Raw genomic sequence first — 15,964 nt, 5'->3', positions numbered from 1 at the left:
ACACACCACCAAAAAAGTGTTCCTGAAAATCAACAAGCAGAAGTTTTGTTTTGTTTAAATGATCTGCTATGAACTCCCAAAGACATTCAGTTGGCTATTGCCATAGAGCAGGCATGTCAAACTCGCAACGCCACATGTCGCCGCACGACGTATCGCGACTTTTCCCCCATTACCGGCAATGGGGTGAGTGCGGTTTCAGTGTGATACATCCAGCCTGTGGGCCGGCAGTTTGACATGCCTGCCATAGAGGATTGGGAATATAAAGATTAGACTGAAGAAAAGGTAGGCAGGTTTTAACTGTAATCTCCTGAGACCTCAATATTTTAGTGTTCTTGCTTGTTTGCTTCTCTGAGATGGGATCATGCCATGATTATAGTTGCTTCAACCTGCCCAATTTTTTTTTTAAAAAAAAACAAGGTAAGATGATCCAGGAGAATGGGTGTTCAAACAAGACACAGACTGCCATTTGTCGGAATGTCATGAGGAATCCTGTCTTTGGAGACAGACTAGAAGACCTCCAAAAACTCTTCCAAGCTTATGATTCCATGATTCTATGACTCTTGACAGTTTAAAAGATAAAAATTCATAATGTGTTTAAACAAAAAACTAAATATGCAAATCATACAATTAATTACCATCTTTACTATAAAAAATAAAGGATGGTGCAGTAGGTGAGTACCTAATAGCTTTCGCTGAAAAGCCAATGCTGTCAAGCTGTTTGTCCCATAAATACATAATTTCACTGACACTTTCAACTAAAAATATAATTTCAGTACACATTAAGCCAAAACCAACAATTCATATTAAAGCTTAGTGTATGTTGTAAACTTAGTCAATGAGTTTGGTCCTTGATCAAATTGATTGCAATAAGGAATGGACGACAAGCTTGATATACTTGTCTGAAAGCATTTGCTCATGAGATGAGAGCTAGGGAAAACCAATGTTCTACTGGGATCCCTTCATCTCTGGGTATAGAGCAAAAGCATCCATGGGGTTGGGGAGCAGGAGGGAAGGAAATGGAGGCCTTTACATCATGATACTTTCCAATAGCTAATGGTCAGCCTTGTTGAAAATTCTGCAGGATTCGAGAAGAACTGGAGAACCTCAGGTTGAGAAAGGTGAGAGTATGGAGGGATTTACTATAACCCCACTATAGCCATTAGTATTAGGAGTAAGTATTAATTATAATTACAGTTAAAAAACAAACCAGTATTGCTTTGGGCATTACATCATCTAGCAGCTGATTCAAAATAAGGCTATGTGTAATAGTTATATAAAGCAAAGATTACTAGTATCCTTTTTTTCTCTCAGAAGTATGTATTACAACCCTTATTTTGGAGATTCTGAATTCCCACCCCCACAGCTCGTACATTAAAAACAGAAGAAAGGATTAATTGAAATCATGGTATACTTATTCATAGACAAAATGGACAATTCTGTACATAATAGCATTTTCTTTGTTTTGTGGACAGAGTTCCTGAAATAGGAACAGTCTATTAAAAAACTGAAGAACAGATGGCATTCCTCCCCTTGTTGGACCCTACTCATAGCAAGCTCAGTCAGTTTATTCATTTCTTCCCAAACGAACAGATTCCAGTCATTTCTCATAATTTCCTTGCGCCACAGGAAAGTCCTGATTACTTCATCGTTTTTCATATGTATGTAATACTGTTGTCCCAGCAATAATGAGCTGTTATTTCCCACATTCTGCTTTTGCTATGCATTCTTCTTCTCTTACAGTAAACACAGCTTGCAATCTTTTTATACAACAGGCTACTTTCCAGCATGTGCTTTAAAAATATAATGCAAATAAAAAAAGCTAGGTCTTCTATTTCTGTGGATTACAATGGAGGCATTTTGCAAACTTATTCATTCTTGCCCACCTGTATTGGGAAGCTAAGAAATTCTCACACTTGTATCCCAGGCATCTCCTATATCATGTTTAAGATAATAAACAAGGGAGTGTTACTAAAAAATAACCAGCTCTTGCAATTGCTAAAGGAACACAGAAGCATTTACTCTCAATCACTGGTCAAGGTGAACAAAACACCATTGTCCTACCATGCCTGCTTACTAAGTCTCACAATTATTTGGTGGTTTATCCTCCTTCATGAAGTTCCAGCTTTTAGAAACTTATATGTGAATAGAAGTAGGCTGTTCTGCCATAGTGGGCCTGTCTGAGAAGGTAAGGGTAGGGAAATAAATGCAGGTAACACAAATTATACATTATAAAATTGGAATTGCAAACACAGGATGATTGCTCTCTTACAATTTATAAAAACATGTTGTTTAGAATTCTATTTCTATAATTGGGAAGAACTGTAGAAGATGACCAGGCTGAACCTGAGGGTGGGATCAAATACATCATCAGTATGGAGTCTCAACACCCCTGGAAGAAACCTAAGTCCAGCCACCCTTGAGGTCCATTGACTCTTATCTGCCACCAATTTGTCTTGACCATTAATAGATCAGATTCTTGCACAGACTGTATAGAATAAACTCGCAGTGCTTTTGAACTCTATCCTGGCTCCTGCCTTCTTCTGTCTGACAAGAACATTTCAATTATAAGGAGTATATGCCGTTTTATGAATTGACAACTTTGTCCTAAATTCCAGGGAAGAAGCTCTTCACAAAATGTGCCATAATTGCATCAAACTCATGGTGGGACTTTTATTGTAGAACACCCCCCCTTCAAGGAATGAGTCCAATATCATCATTTTTCTTTGTAAATTAATGTCCTCTTGCCATGGGTGTATTTCAATAGTTAATGAAGCAAATCTCTCCCTATAAATGATTTTATTTTGCTATGCATAAAACATATGAATCTTCACATCCTCCTAAATGGCATCAGACAAATCTACCTCAGTTTCCAGAGGGGGGAAAAACACAGTTTGAACCAAAATTCTTATACTGTTTCACGCTGCTAAATGCAAGGCAATATTTGAGCTGAGATCCTCAAATGGTCAAGCGGTGGAGTTTCTACACACACACACACACAGACACCACAATCATGCCTTCCATCAATATACCTAAATACTTTTAGAGCCAACTGAAACAGTGGCCATATTTTGTAGCAAATAGTTTTCTAAGTTGGGTGAAAAAACTATTTTTTTCGGCTCGCCTTCATAAACAGAAACCTAATGATTGACAATGTTCTGGCCAGCTATTTCCTGCATTCCAAAGTGGGTCAATAATCAATTAGGGACAAATAAGTACTAGAACAGGGCTTTTCAACCTTTTCACCCATTGTACCACTTTTAGGATATGGCAATATCCGAGTACCACCAGTCACCTAGCAAGGTGTCAAAAACGTGATGACCCCCAAAAAAAGAGAAAGAAAGAAAAAGTGATAAAAGTACAGGTAGTCCTCGACTTACAACAGTTCGCTTAGTGACTATTCGAAGTTACAATAGCACTGAAAAAAGTGCCCCCCAAGCCACAAACAAGCAAGATACCTGCCTGCCCACCCGGCGGCGCTCTTCCTCCTGTCCGAGGTTTTCATTGTTGTGAGCATTTCTGTTGAGGATTGGCAACGGGGGTGGGGTGGGGGGGTGTTTGGTTTTTATTCCCCCCGTCTGCTGGGTGGTTGCAGCAGGTTTTGGTCACTTCACATGACCCTGGGACACTGTGACCGTCATAAATATGAATCAGTTGCCAAGCACTTGAATGTAAATCACAAGATCCTGGAGATGCTGCAACATTCTTCGACTAACCACGAAGAACCGAGTCGTCTTCACGGTCCTAGTCACGACGAAAGGTCGACTAACCACGAAGAAGTCCCGAGTCGTCTTCGTTGTCCTAGTCACGGCTCGAGGTCGACCTCGAACCGTGACTAGGACCGTGAAGGTGACTCGAGACCGTCGGGGTTTCGCGGTTAGTCGACCTTTCGCCGTGACTAGGACCTGCTTCTGCTGAGCCCTAACAGCCTGCAGCTCCAGCCATCTCTCGCTCAGGCTTGTGCGGTGCTGCCACCGGTTCAGCTCATTCCCCTCCCCCACTACCACTTTTCTAGGATGGTCGCGTACCACCTGCCAGGTGCCAATGTACCACAGGAGGTACCCGTACCACTGGTTGAAAAGCCCTGTACTAGAAAACTGCCCCTATCCTTGGTATGTAGAAATACTAGGATGTAGAGTATGTAGTAACAAAGACCCAAGCTGTGTTTGCATGTAATTGTAAGCCAGAATAACTGGTTTATTAAAAGCAATCTGTAAAGATATTAATTTATTTGAAGAACTTATATGGCTTCCTATCTCACATAGTAAACATAGGTAGCTCTCAATAACCAACAGAAACAGAGCAAACATTCCCACCAGCTATTAACTTCCTGGTTCAACCACTATCCTAGCCAGGTCTTCACCGCATCCCACAAAACTAAAATATGCAGACAATTCATTCACTTCTATACATCCTCCATATCCCCACTGAAGATCCTTTTCAGTCCTAAGAATCTAACTAACCACTTCCTGGCTAATTTCCTGCTTTGAATGTACCTAAAAACTTGTTACAGTTCTCCTTCAGACTTTTTAACATATGTTCCTTTTTCTTTATTTTCATCTTTAAAATTTTTCTGTCATAGTTTGGGCTCCATATATTCTCCTTGTTAGGTTAGCCTTTCTGTTTCCTGAAGAAAATCTTAAGTTTTACAATTTCCTGGACACTACTAAGAAGTAACGCTGACTCTTCCTGGATCCTGCCTTTCTTATATTGTTCAGTATTGGTGCAGTCTTATCTTGGCTAAATCTGCATTTATCTCTGTATTTTTTATGTTTCTAATGATCATAAAAGCACAACTCAGTTTTTACATGGCTCAACACGACAGCTGTTGATTGGTGATGTTATCTTTAGTCACTTCATTAAAATAAAGTTTCAAATTTAAACTACAGTCTGCTGAGAGCATGGGTTTAATTTATGAGTTATGTATCACTTTTGTATAATAATAATGTGCTATTATTTATCACAATATGAAGTTTTCAGCTATTATGATAATAAATGACAACCTGAACGAGAAAAAAAAAAATACCCCATTTGTAGTCTTCATGAATTTTTCTAGATTTTAAGCTATTTGGATCACATCATTTTCATATTTTTATTATTGATACTATAAATAATATACATAATAAATATACAGAAACATGCTACTAGGAGGTAATATTTTCTAAGTAATACATATTTTGCCTAACAGATTTGTATCTAGTATGTTCTTGGAAATAATTACCTCTGTGTTTTAGCAACTAGGAAAAAAAACGTCTCTGAGGAATAGAAATAAATATAGAAGCTCTCTCCTACCTACATATTCCTTTGCTAAAAATCTGTTTCATCTGATTTTGTCTCTATTAATTTTACAGTGAAGCATAACATTTACCCCTCGGCTTGATGATTTGAGTCTCTTAGCAGCAGTCAGCTGAGAGAATTGGCAATCAGGAAATATCTTGCCAAGATGCTGTCTCTTCTTTTCCTTCTTCCTCCCACCCTACCTTCAAAGGTTCATCTTTGAAAAACCAAAATAAAAAAGAACATACGAGGAATGGGACTTAAATACTTACTAGTTTCTTCCTTTTGCTTTCCACTAGAGATGGAACCGTATGAGTTGATTTATGCCACCATTTACACCAGTGGTCCCCAACCTTTTGGGCACCAGGGACCGGTTCCATGGGGAAAGATTTTTCCGCGGACGAGAGGGGATGTGGTTTTGCATGCTGCCTGTATCTCATGGATGGGGCTTTGCTTGTTTGTGCAGCCCGGTTGCTGGCATGCCACGGACCAGGGCTTGTTCACGGACCGGGGATTGGGGACCCCGGTTTACACCACAGAATCCATTCCTCTTTTCAGTTACAGAATCCAAATTAAAGCATCTCAGAGAGATGCAGTCCAGCTCTGAACGGGAGAGCTCACAACCTCTCTGGATGATTGATTTCATTCTCCTGGAACTAAAAATATTTCTTTCTTTCTTTCTATAATCTTTTCTGCAAGTTTAGTCTGAGTGGTCGGTTTCTCTACACCACCCATATAAAGGTACAAGATTTGTACTTCCTAGTGCTACTCCTTGTCCATGCTTATAGCAACCAGGACATTACATAAAATCTACACTCTTCATGGCAATTCTTCCTTAGCTTTGAATTCTACGAGCCGTAGTCTCAACACAACTAGAAGGCCGCAAGATGGGGAAACTAATCATCACATCAAAAGGCAACTGTAAGACATTTTCTTATAATCTATCCTACCTCGCTTTATTAGTAGAACTGCAACATGTGGCTCATGGACGGGTCTCTAGAGCTGCTACCATCAGAGTCACTATATAACAGTGGTGGCGAACCTATGGCACGGGTGCCAGAGGCGGCACTCAGAGCCCTCTCTGTGGGCACACGCGCAGTCGCCCCAGTCCTAGGCCTTCAGCTGGGTTTTATAAAACCTTTTCGCTTTAGGCCTCCGCCGCCGTGTGCAAAAAAAAAAAGGTTCAATCAGTCAATTTCAACTTCTTGTGGGGAAAAAAAGATATTGCAAAGTTGGAATTGATTGATTGAACTTTTTAGTCCCACCCAGTCTACCATTACCACCGCAGCCATGTCCACCCAATGGACCACACCCAGCCAATGGGCCACACCCTGCCATTGGGCCACACCCACCCAGCACTCGACGATGCATAAGTGGGCTTTGGGTTGCAGTTTGGGCACTCAGTCTCTAAAAGGTTCGCCATCACTGCTATATAACCTTAAGCCCTTCTGGCTGAGCTTCTGCACCACTCTATATTTTTGGGTCAGTACGTCTTCATTAACCCTCAACCAGTCTATTTGCAACTAATTCAAAGGCAAGGCCATGGAAAAGATGGCAGAACCCCACAAGTGCTAAATAATGCCACTAGATGGTGCTCAGGAATCTTACTTTGGTTTTGCTTTTTTAAAGATAAAATTTTGAAATTCAATGAACAAACTTTCATGATTGCTAATTCTGACTTCATATGAAATTTACATGAATTTTTTTGACCATTACTACTTTTAAAAATTTATTTATTTATTGTGGGGGTACCACTCACAGAGAATTCTCAGTTAATTCTCCTGTTAGAAGAAATCAGCTCTAATCATTACCAAAATAAGAGGCAGATTGAAACTGGGCTCCTGACAAATAGAACTACCCCACCCATTACATCATTTAACAAACAGGAAGAGGCAGAAGTATTTGAACTTGGGTTTATATGTAGAGATAGCTCACTTTTATTACACACTAGTTATTGGGATTCTTTCATAATGGCTTCTCAGATTTTCTTTAATACGTTACTTATCATAAGTTTCTTGTCTGCTTGTTAAACTGGTTCTTCTTTAGTCTCCTGGAGAGAAGTTGAAGATTGCCTTGAGTGACATTGTGTGACATCATGTAATGGTGCCCATCATCTGAAAAAGTTGCTGCTTTAAAGCACTAGAAATTCTAGTTCAAGTTGCTTACAACCCAGCAAAATTCATGCAGCCAGTAATATCATCAAGGAAAGCAAAGTATAAGGAGCTTTTCCAAATATAGCATGTGTTTCCTACAAAAACCAAATGCACTTTGCAATACATCTGCCTCCAAATTGGATGTTCTTTGCTTGAACCACTTCAGTGTATAATCAGTGAAAACTTAACCACAAGTGAAGATGGACTGTTCAGAGTTGCTACCTGAAAACATTTCAACAGTCATCTAAAGAGAGGGCAGAGGAAGAATCAGACCTCAGAAAGCCACAGAAAGAAGTATTATGCCATCTTTCGGGAAAGGAAAAAGCTAAACCACTGAAGCTGATATAGAGTGACACGAGGATTATAAAATTATGAACATTATACAGAGGAAGGAGAGCCTAGTTCTTGCTCTTTAAAAAAATTGTTTTGTGTTGATGGTCAGAACTGTTTTGACCATCTTCACTAGAGAACTAACTACAGCACAAATTCCATTTTATACCTGGGGAGAACATAGTCAAGGACTTTTACAGTTATAAAATCAACTATAGGTTGAGGAATTACAAGGAATTTAGGGCAGGAAAGAAATTAATGTACCCAAATAGAAAATAAATCAGTAGTTAAGCGCATGTTTTGGATAGAAATATTTAAAGCTTTTGCCTCAATAAAGAAAGTACAGAGTAAAGTAAATAATAAAGAAAGTAAAGAGAACACTAAAATAGGCTTTGGGAAGAGCGTGCCCAAATCTTGTCTCTACCCCAACTTACAAATCAAGATGCAGAGCACCAAATCTTTACTACATTTCCTCTGCATCTGAGGCAGAGAAAGTTCAAAAGTTGCCTCACTCTACCAGGAAAAAAATCCCTCTCCCAATATTATATACCAAAAGTAGCTAAGAATGTCCTGCTTTTCTGTGTTCGCTTGGCCATTTGATTCAATTTCTAAAATCTCACTTTACAAAAAATATTCTACTTATTTTTGTTGTTAAGAAAGAAAATTATGCATTGTTACTTTTTATTTTTATTTTTACTTGAGAAACCAGAGTGGGGGGAAATTGACTTTTGTTTACTACTACTAATTCATGACTTTAAACAATATTTTAACCCAATCTTTTTGCCACATGAGAAACCCTAAAATGTTCCTTCTCAACTGCCTCTATTCTGCTATCCTAATCAAAGCTTCAAAGGGAAGTTTTAGGGAAAGTAAGATCGAAGCAGGAAGTCCTTTACAATGCAAATAACATTTGCATTTTAAAAACAAAGTACTGTAGAAGGGGAAAAGGAGAAAATTATATAGTTCTATAATTGTAGATGGTCTTAAAATCACCAAGATATCTTACAATAGATTTGTAGCCAAAAGTTCATTTCTCTTCTTTGTATCCAGTAATTCAAATAATCAGTTGGAATATTGATTCTTGATTCCCGGTCATAATTTGTGATGAAATCTTTGAGTTTTAGTTTTTTCAAAGTAAAAGTATAATGGTAGTGGTTTGCAGGTCTCTACAATTTCTCGGACTGAAAATAATACTACACAAAGTTCAACCCCTAGAACTAAAACAAGTACATTCAATCAGCAATAGTAAATCCATAACTAAATTCAGAAAACAAGCTGACTTAAATTCTGCTCTCAGGGACATATCTATAAAACTGCTGGATTATCCCTAACAGGCTGTCAAAGATATTCATGGAGGAACTGTGCATGACGTTAACTTCATATTTGTAAAGGAAACATATAAGAAAATTCTCCAAAGTCAAGGCTGAGATATCTTTTCCTGAACAAGATATACATCATGATGGTATATACATCAGAGTATCTGAGAGCCAGTTTCAAGTGGTGGTTAAGGTATCAGGGTAAAAACTGGGAGACCATGAGTCCTAATCCCACTTTAGGCACAGCTGGATGACCTTGAGTCAGTCACTTTCTCTCATCCTTAGGAAGGAGGAAATGGCAAACCACTTCTGAAAAACCTTGCCAAACTGCAGAGACTTATCCAAACAGTCTGTCAAACACCAGAGAAATCAGGAGATCCAGGCAGTTCAAATGGATATAAAGATTTATTGCAAGCTCTCTACAAGAATCTGAACTACTAACAGCCAAAGGAAATTGGCGGTAGATAAGGGTGGAAGGAATTCAAGGTGGGCTGGACTTAGATCTCTTGTGGGCGTGAAGGAACTCATGACTGATGATGCATTTGACCCCTCCCTCAGGCTCAGCCTGGTCATCTCCTACACAGTCTCTGAGAACTGGATACAATTGAAAGGGAAAATGCCCATCTAACTCAATGTTTCACTAAAGGAAAGGTTTCTGAGTAAGAAGATACTCTTCAAAATCCAAGCTGAAGTCCCTCTTACACCTACTATTCTATCTTTTCTCTCTTTTTTTATCTAGACATGCTAGAAATTTAATCTAAGACTTTTTACCTGTGAAACAGATATTCATCCTGAAAATATAGTCTGTTTTTTTTTAACAGTTGCGTAAATAGCTTTGAATAATTAGCACATCCTTGAGGAGCTATGTTTGCAATAGCATTCCCAACCTGGACTTCCTCTAGATTTGTTAAAACTCTCAGCAATGTTTACGCTCACTGGGGAATTCAGACATAGGGAAATGTTGGTCTACTAGTGTACCTGAAATAATATTCTGTAATGTGCTCCAGCACTGAATTAGATCCTTAGCTCACCTAGCTCAACAGGGTGTACTGTACTATAAATTCTATTGAGCTTTATTTTCAGTGCCTGTATAGGCACTACATACCAGATTCGGCAGAGCCAAAGCCAGCAATACATGGGAACAAAAGCAATTATGATCAGGGAATTTTCTTGTCTCTGGGCATTGCCACATCAATACCATTTTAACTTGTCACTCTCTCAAAAGCAGCTTGAGAATGATTCAGAATTGTCTGCAACTCCTGCCAACCACAAAATGTTGAGAAGAAGGAGCAAAGCTGTGACAAGTTCTGGGGTAAAAAAATAAAATACAAATCTTCTCTCTTTATCCACATCCTTACATCATCTTCTGCGTGTCTCTCTAGTTGTATGTGTATAGTGTATGTGTCTTCAAGTCAGTGTTGACACCAAACTGGCTCTAAAACTAAACATCTCATTCATCAAACAGAGATGTTAGTGAATCCTCGGTCTGATTTGAAGCTGATTCTGGAGTGATGTAAGTGCCCTCTGAGTTCTCCTTTGTTATATACAATAAACAAACAAACAAACAAACAGGTTCCTCTGTGGGGGTGGGAAAGAAACCATCAAATCGTTTTGAAAGATCTGCTAAAAAGGCTGGAATCTAGGAGCTGGAATGAGACCGAGGTTTCTGCTAATAGAGAAGCTGATCACTTGTAAACTCCAGAGAGTTACAGATATTAAAAGAAGATTCATTTTACTGAAATATCAAACACGCTACAACAACTCAAAAAGTAAACATCTCATTTATCAAACAGAGATGTTAGTGAATCCTCAGTCTGATTTGAAGCTGATTCTGGAGTGATGTAAGTGCCCTCCTTGTTCTCCCTCTTGCTCATTCAGTGGAGGATGTCACCTCACTATTATTGCCAAATGTACAAAAGGATCACTTGGGGCTTAGCTTATTTAAAAGTCTTATAAAATTAGGACATAAATTGTAGGTCCTTTTGTGAGGAATTTTGAGAATCTATAGTTTTATATATGTGCTCTGTTCTAGGCAATGAGCTATATTGCTGAAATGGTTTGATGATTCTAGAAGTCTGTAAGTTGCTAACAGCAAAATTACCAGTGAACGCAGCTTCTATTTCATGATTATATTCCAGTTGCCAGCAATCCCCCAACAGTAAGCCTGCATTGGCCCTTTCTCCATCAAGCTATTTTTAAGATCTTCCTTCCTATTTTAAGATCATTTAGGGGTGATTAAATGCAGAATGTATATGTATTTATTGCAAAATCTAAGAATCTAAGTATAATTTAAGCTAAAACTTTAATAATTTTGGATACATAATGAGGAAGATGACCTTGATGCCTCAAAAAAATCAAATACTTTTTTTTAAAAAAAGAAGGCAGTGTGTGCACACTGTTGTTTCTCATGTTTCTGCAAGATTCTCTTCCAGTTGCAAATTTTCCATCTGATCATTTAGCAGAGATTCGCCATACAGTCATAACGTTGCCTATTTTTAAGGCAAATACTTATCGTATTAAATCCTGGTTCAGTCAGTCCCATATAGGCCAAGATGGCTACATTTGGGCGCAGTCATTTGAGAGAGCAAGGTCATACTGCATATCTGAGTAATGGCTCTTTTGTTCCTAGTGCTGAACAATAAAACAGGAAATGGTGCAAGTTCTTTCATCAGCAGATTATTGTTCTGCCTTTCCTCCCTGCCCCAATTACTGTACCTTTAAGGCCTGAATGTGCTAACAAGAAGGAATAAAGCTACAAGGAGACCTGGTTAATTAAAATGTTTAAGGGTACATTCTAAGGCTTCTTGGAAACCACCTGGCTTCCCATTTGTTAAGTACAAAATTTATTCATTGTCCTTTCTAAGGTAGAGACTACCAATTACTGTCATTTAATATCATAGGGTGGTTGTTCAGTAAATGTGTCTGACAAACGTTTCTAGAAGATGGAACTTCCCATGTGTTTTCTTAGACCGGAACGGTCTAGTAGGGAAGACGGTCAAGTCCTCGTTGGGATTTGTAAAAGAAGTTTTATAACAGTTGGTTCGCAGGATTTAATTATCACAAACTAAATATTTTTTTAAAAAAGCAATATTTATTTTGTAGGACTGATTATTATTATGTTTTGTTTGGTGTTTTAATCAATGTTTAAAACATTCACCTGTAATGTATATTTTCTGAAAGCAATTTTTAATGACCATCTAGCGAACTGGCAATAAATTCAATGTAAAAATAAATTGTATTATTTTCCAGTCTGTCTTATTAGTTAAGAGACTTTGTTCCACAATGCTTTTTACCTGTGACCCCCAACTGCCATCAGCAAATGCTGCAGCAATAACAGATATATTCCTTATGATTTTGTTAGTAGCCCAATTCAGTTTCCTGATATTTTTCTTAAAATAAATTGCAGTACAGAAATTAGCAAAAATGGGTGTGATGATCTCAAAGTCAGAAGCTTGCAAACACTGCACAAACATAATCAGGGATTTCCCTGATGCCATGACTAAAATACTCTAATACTGCAATGACTTTTTCCCAGAAAACAAAACACTTTTTTTGTTAGTTTTATACTTGATATATGCCTAAATTTCAAATTCTTCTGTGGCCTTGGGCAGCATCTGAAATATCACAGGTAATATTCCAATGATCACAAATCCCTCCTCTATCTAGCATGTTAATTACCATCTTAAAAAATGTCATATTATTAACAGAAGAAGCATACCGGCTCTGGATAGAACTTCAGTCTTGATTCATATTTTGAAAAAGATAAAATAAAAATTAAATTTCAAAGGCCACCAACGAGGACCACAAGCAAAATAGTGGCTAGGTCAAAAGGATAGCCTCAAGAATTAAAGTTCAAAAATGTATCTTTGGCACCATAACAGAGCATGCACACAATATTCATAGCAGCTTTCCCCCCCATGCTTTCTGTATCAGAGCAATATAATTGCAGCAAGAGGCAGGGAAATCTCTAACTTGTTGCTGTTGTTAAAACATCACTGGGCATCAGAAACTGTTTGAGTGCAATATACATTCTTCTTATCCCTGTGCAAAAGGGACTCTCCTTATTTAATAAACAGTTTCTAAAAAGCAAAAGAAGGATGATGGCTTTTTCAGAGTTAGGGTCAGCTGCTGTAACCCTATGCAAAACTCTGGAGTTAACTCTTAACCAATCATGAAAAGTTGCTTTCATCCAGGGTTTGAAATCTGGATTTTAATAGACAGTAATGAGCAAAAGGACTGACAGATGGCTCTATCAGTCTTCTATGCATCTTGGCAGGTTCTTCATAATAACTGGCATTACCTATTTTTTACAGGCAAAGTAACTGTTGCATTTAAATTATGACACTTGATAAGCATATCCATGGTATATTAACTAGTTTAGATGGTCTTACTTCTAAGTGGAGTGACTAATGAAGACGTGAACAATCAGACGATCTAGATTTTGTTGTCTCAGGAAACCGTGGAATATCGGTTTAATTAAATATATGTTGTGTTAAGTTACTTTACAATGTGATATTCTTAAAACGATACCTTCTTACATGATTCACGGTGTACCTCGATCTCCACTTTATCAGATTTTTCTGCACTACCACTGTGGCATACTAAAAAAAGTTATGCTATCTTAATGCTGTTTGATGTTACTTCACCACCACTTCATATTACCAAAGACATACATATTGCAGCTACCAAGTGGAAGGAATCAAATAGCAATCCATTTGTTTATTGGTAAGGTTAAATGCTTTCAAGGAATAATGCAGCCTAATCCATTTGCCTGAGGTTTCTTACCTGTAGTATCTGGACTGAAGGTAAGTTGAGCACACAGCTTTGGACACATGACTAGCAGAACCAAAGTCAATAACCTTGACCCTATAGGGCTGCCGAGATGGATCTACCAACATGATATTTTCTGGCTTGAGGTCAGCATGGATCAAACCCAGGCTTTTCAATTTCATGAGAGCTGTGGCTACCTGCTGTAATATTGGCCTGATGTACTTAAGAGGCAACGGACTGAACTTGTTTTGCTTTAAAAAATCATACAAGTTCTGTTCTAACATCTCAAAAACCAAGCAGGTGTGGTTCTTGTGCTGGAAACATTCATAGGCTCGGACAAAGTTGTAATCGTCTGCGCTTTCAGTGCTTAACCGAGCCAAGATGCTCACTTCAATTTGACCTTGCCTGGCATAAGAAGGATGGTTTTTAAGAATCTTGATGGCCACAATTTCATTGGTGCCACGTTTCCAGCATTTCACGACTTGTCCAAAAGTACCACGGCCAAGAAATTCTAATACTTCATATGTGTTGGTCATGGAACATAGCACTTCATGTTGCACCAACTGGTAATCCCCTTCGCTGTTGGAGCCACTATTTTTGGATGTGGCAGTGGATGTTGTTGTGGTGGCTACTGTGGCCCCACTGGCATTATTCTGAATCATCGGTGGATGCTCTTCAATAATTTGAACACTGCTTGTGTTCTCAATTTCCTCACTTTTCCGTTTAAGTCCACATTTTTGGTAGGTATCCAAAAGGCTCACAGTGCTTCGACGCATTAGGTTGTGTGGTCCGCCCAATGCCTGCCCAGATACTGCAACCACACCAGAGGTGCTATTGGCGGATGTTACCACAATGTGCCCTGTGCTGGCTGGGAAAATGATGGTCTGCTCATAAGGGATGCTGGGGTTTGGAATCTGGAGAGAGGCATTGATGGCAGCGGCCGCTTGAGAAGATTGCACGTTTTTGCTCTGACTATAGACTTTGCTATGTGTGCCGTACCCAGTCATATCCCAGTTAGAACTTGGTTCGACTTTTAGTTTCTTCACGCTACAGAAGGCACTTGATTGAAGAGTATGAGGAGAGAAAACTTGCACATGGGAGGCCATACCTGTATCAGGAGACAAGAGGAAACATTAATGAAGGTGAGATTGGACAATATTAATACCAAACTACTCAAGGTTATTTGCCACACTTCAGCCTTCAAAACCAATAACAATACAGTTAAAATTCACAGTGAACAAAAGTCACAAAATGTAAAATTACAATAACATCTACTAAGCCAATATATTCAGACAATGCATACCACTATCATTGGAAAAGAATAACTGATGATAAAAAACATAAACAATGGGAATCAGCTTCAACAATTTAGGAAAAATGTTCCTATCAGCAGGAGTCACATTTGAAAAAAATGCACCTGTTCTCTTTTCTCTATGCCATCACTAGATAAAGGAGTGATACAGCTTTTGCCTTGTATTACAGAAAATATATTTCATTCAAGATGGAAAATTAAGAACTTCTGCTAGATCTTTAAATACTACAAGGATCACTAAATTCAAAGATAAATTTATTTATTTTTATTTATCATATTTATACAGATGAATCTTACCATCTGTGGCAGGAATATCTATCTGTGTGTGTGTGTGTGTGTGTGTGTGTGTGTGTTGCAGAAGAAATCTGTATTATGACTAAAACGGGGGAAGAGTTTAAATATTTTCACCTCAATGGCATTTTCTCAGTGTAATCCATAAAGCTATTTGCTTCCCTTGGAGGAAAAAGTATTACTTGAAAATATATGTCACAAAACTGGATTTTATTTTACTTCTCATTTGGCAACTCATATTTACTTAGAGTTGATCAGTTTGAATCAAAGCTGTCTTCCTAGCAATGATATCATTACCAATAAACTGTAATTTGAAAAGATGGGTCAAAAGGATCCCCTCAGCTGCCACAGAAAACTGAAATAGATCAATTACTATATCCCTGGATAATGCTGGAGCAATTCATTGTGAATTCATTATTTTATTTCTCAGATGTGTTAATCCCACCAGAACCAAAAGCACTTGAATCAGAGATTAAAAACAAGGCAGTCAATGAATAAAAACTAAAGTAAAAGTCACT

General features: G+C 38.2%; 1 protein-coding gene across 1 annotated transcript in view; it reads right to left on the bottom strand.

Annotated features, from left to right (window-relative positions):
* HIPK2 (homeodomain interacting protein kinase 2) overlaps window positions 1–14,976 on the bottom strand; it is a 78,165-nt gene extending 63,189 nt beyond the window's left edge. Inside the window, exon 1 of the mRNA XM_015818144.1 lies at window positions 13,859–14,976. Coding sequence (XP_015673630.1) covers window positions 13,859–14,949 — 1,091 coding nt within the window. The 5' untranslated portion in view covers window positions 14,950–14,976. The remainder of the gene's footprint in view (window positions 1–13,858) is intronic.
* Between the last annotated feature and the right edge of the window lie 988 nt (window positions 14,977–15,964).

This window comes from Protobothrops mucrosquamatus, unplaced genomic scaffold (assembly GCF_001527695.2).
Source record: "Protobothrops mucrosquamatus isolate PMUCROS unplaced genomic scaffold, P.Mucros_1.0 scaffold685, whole genome shotgun sequence".
NCBI lineage: Eukaryota > Metazoa > Chordata > Lepidosauria > Squamata > Viperidae > Protobothrops > Protobothrops mucrosquamatus.
The sequence above is the reverse complement of the archived record's forward strand: the minus strand, read 5'-3'. Positions and strand labels throughout refer to the sequence as shown.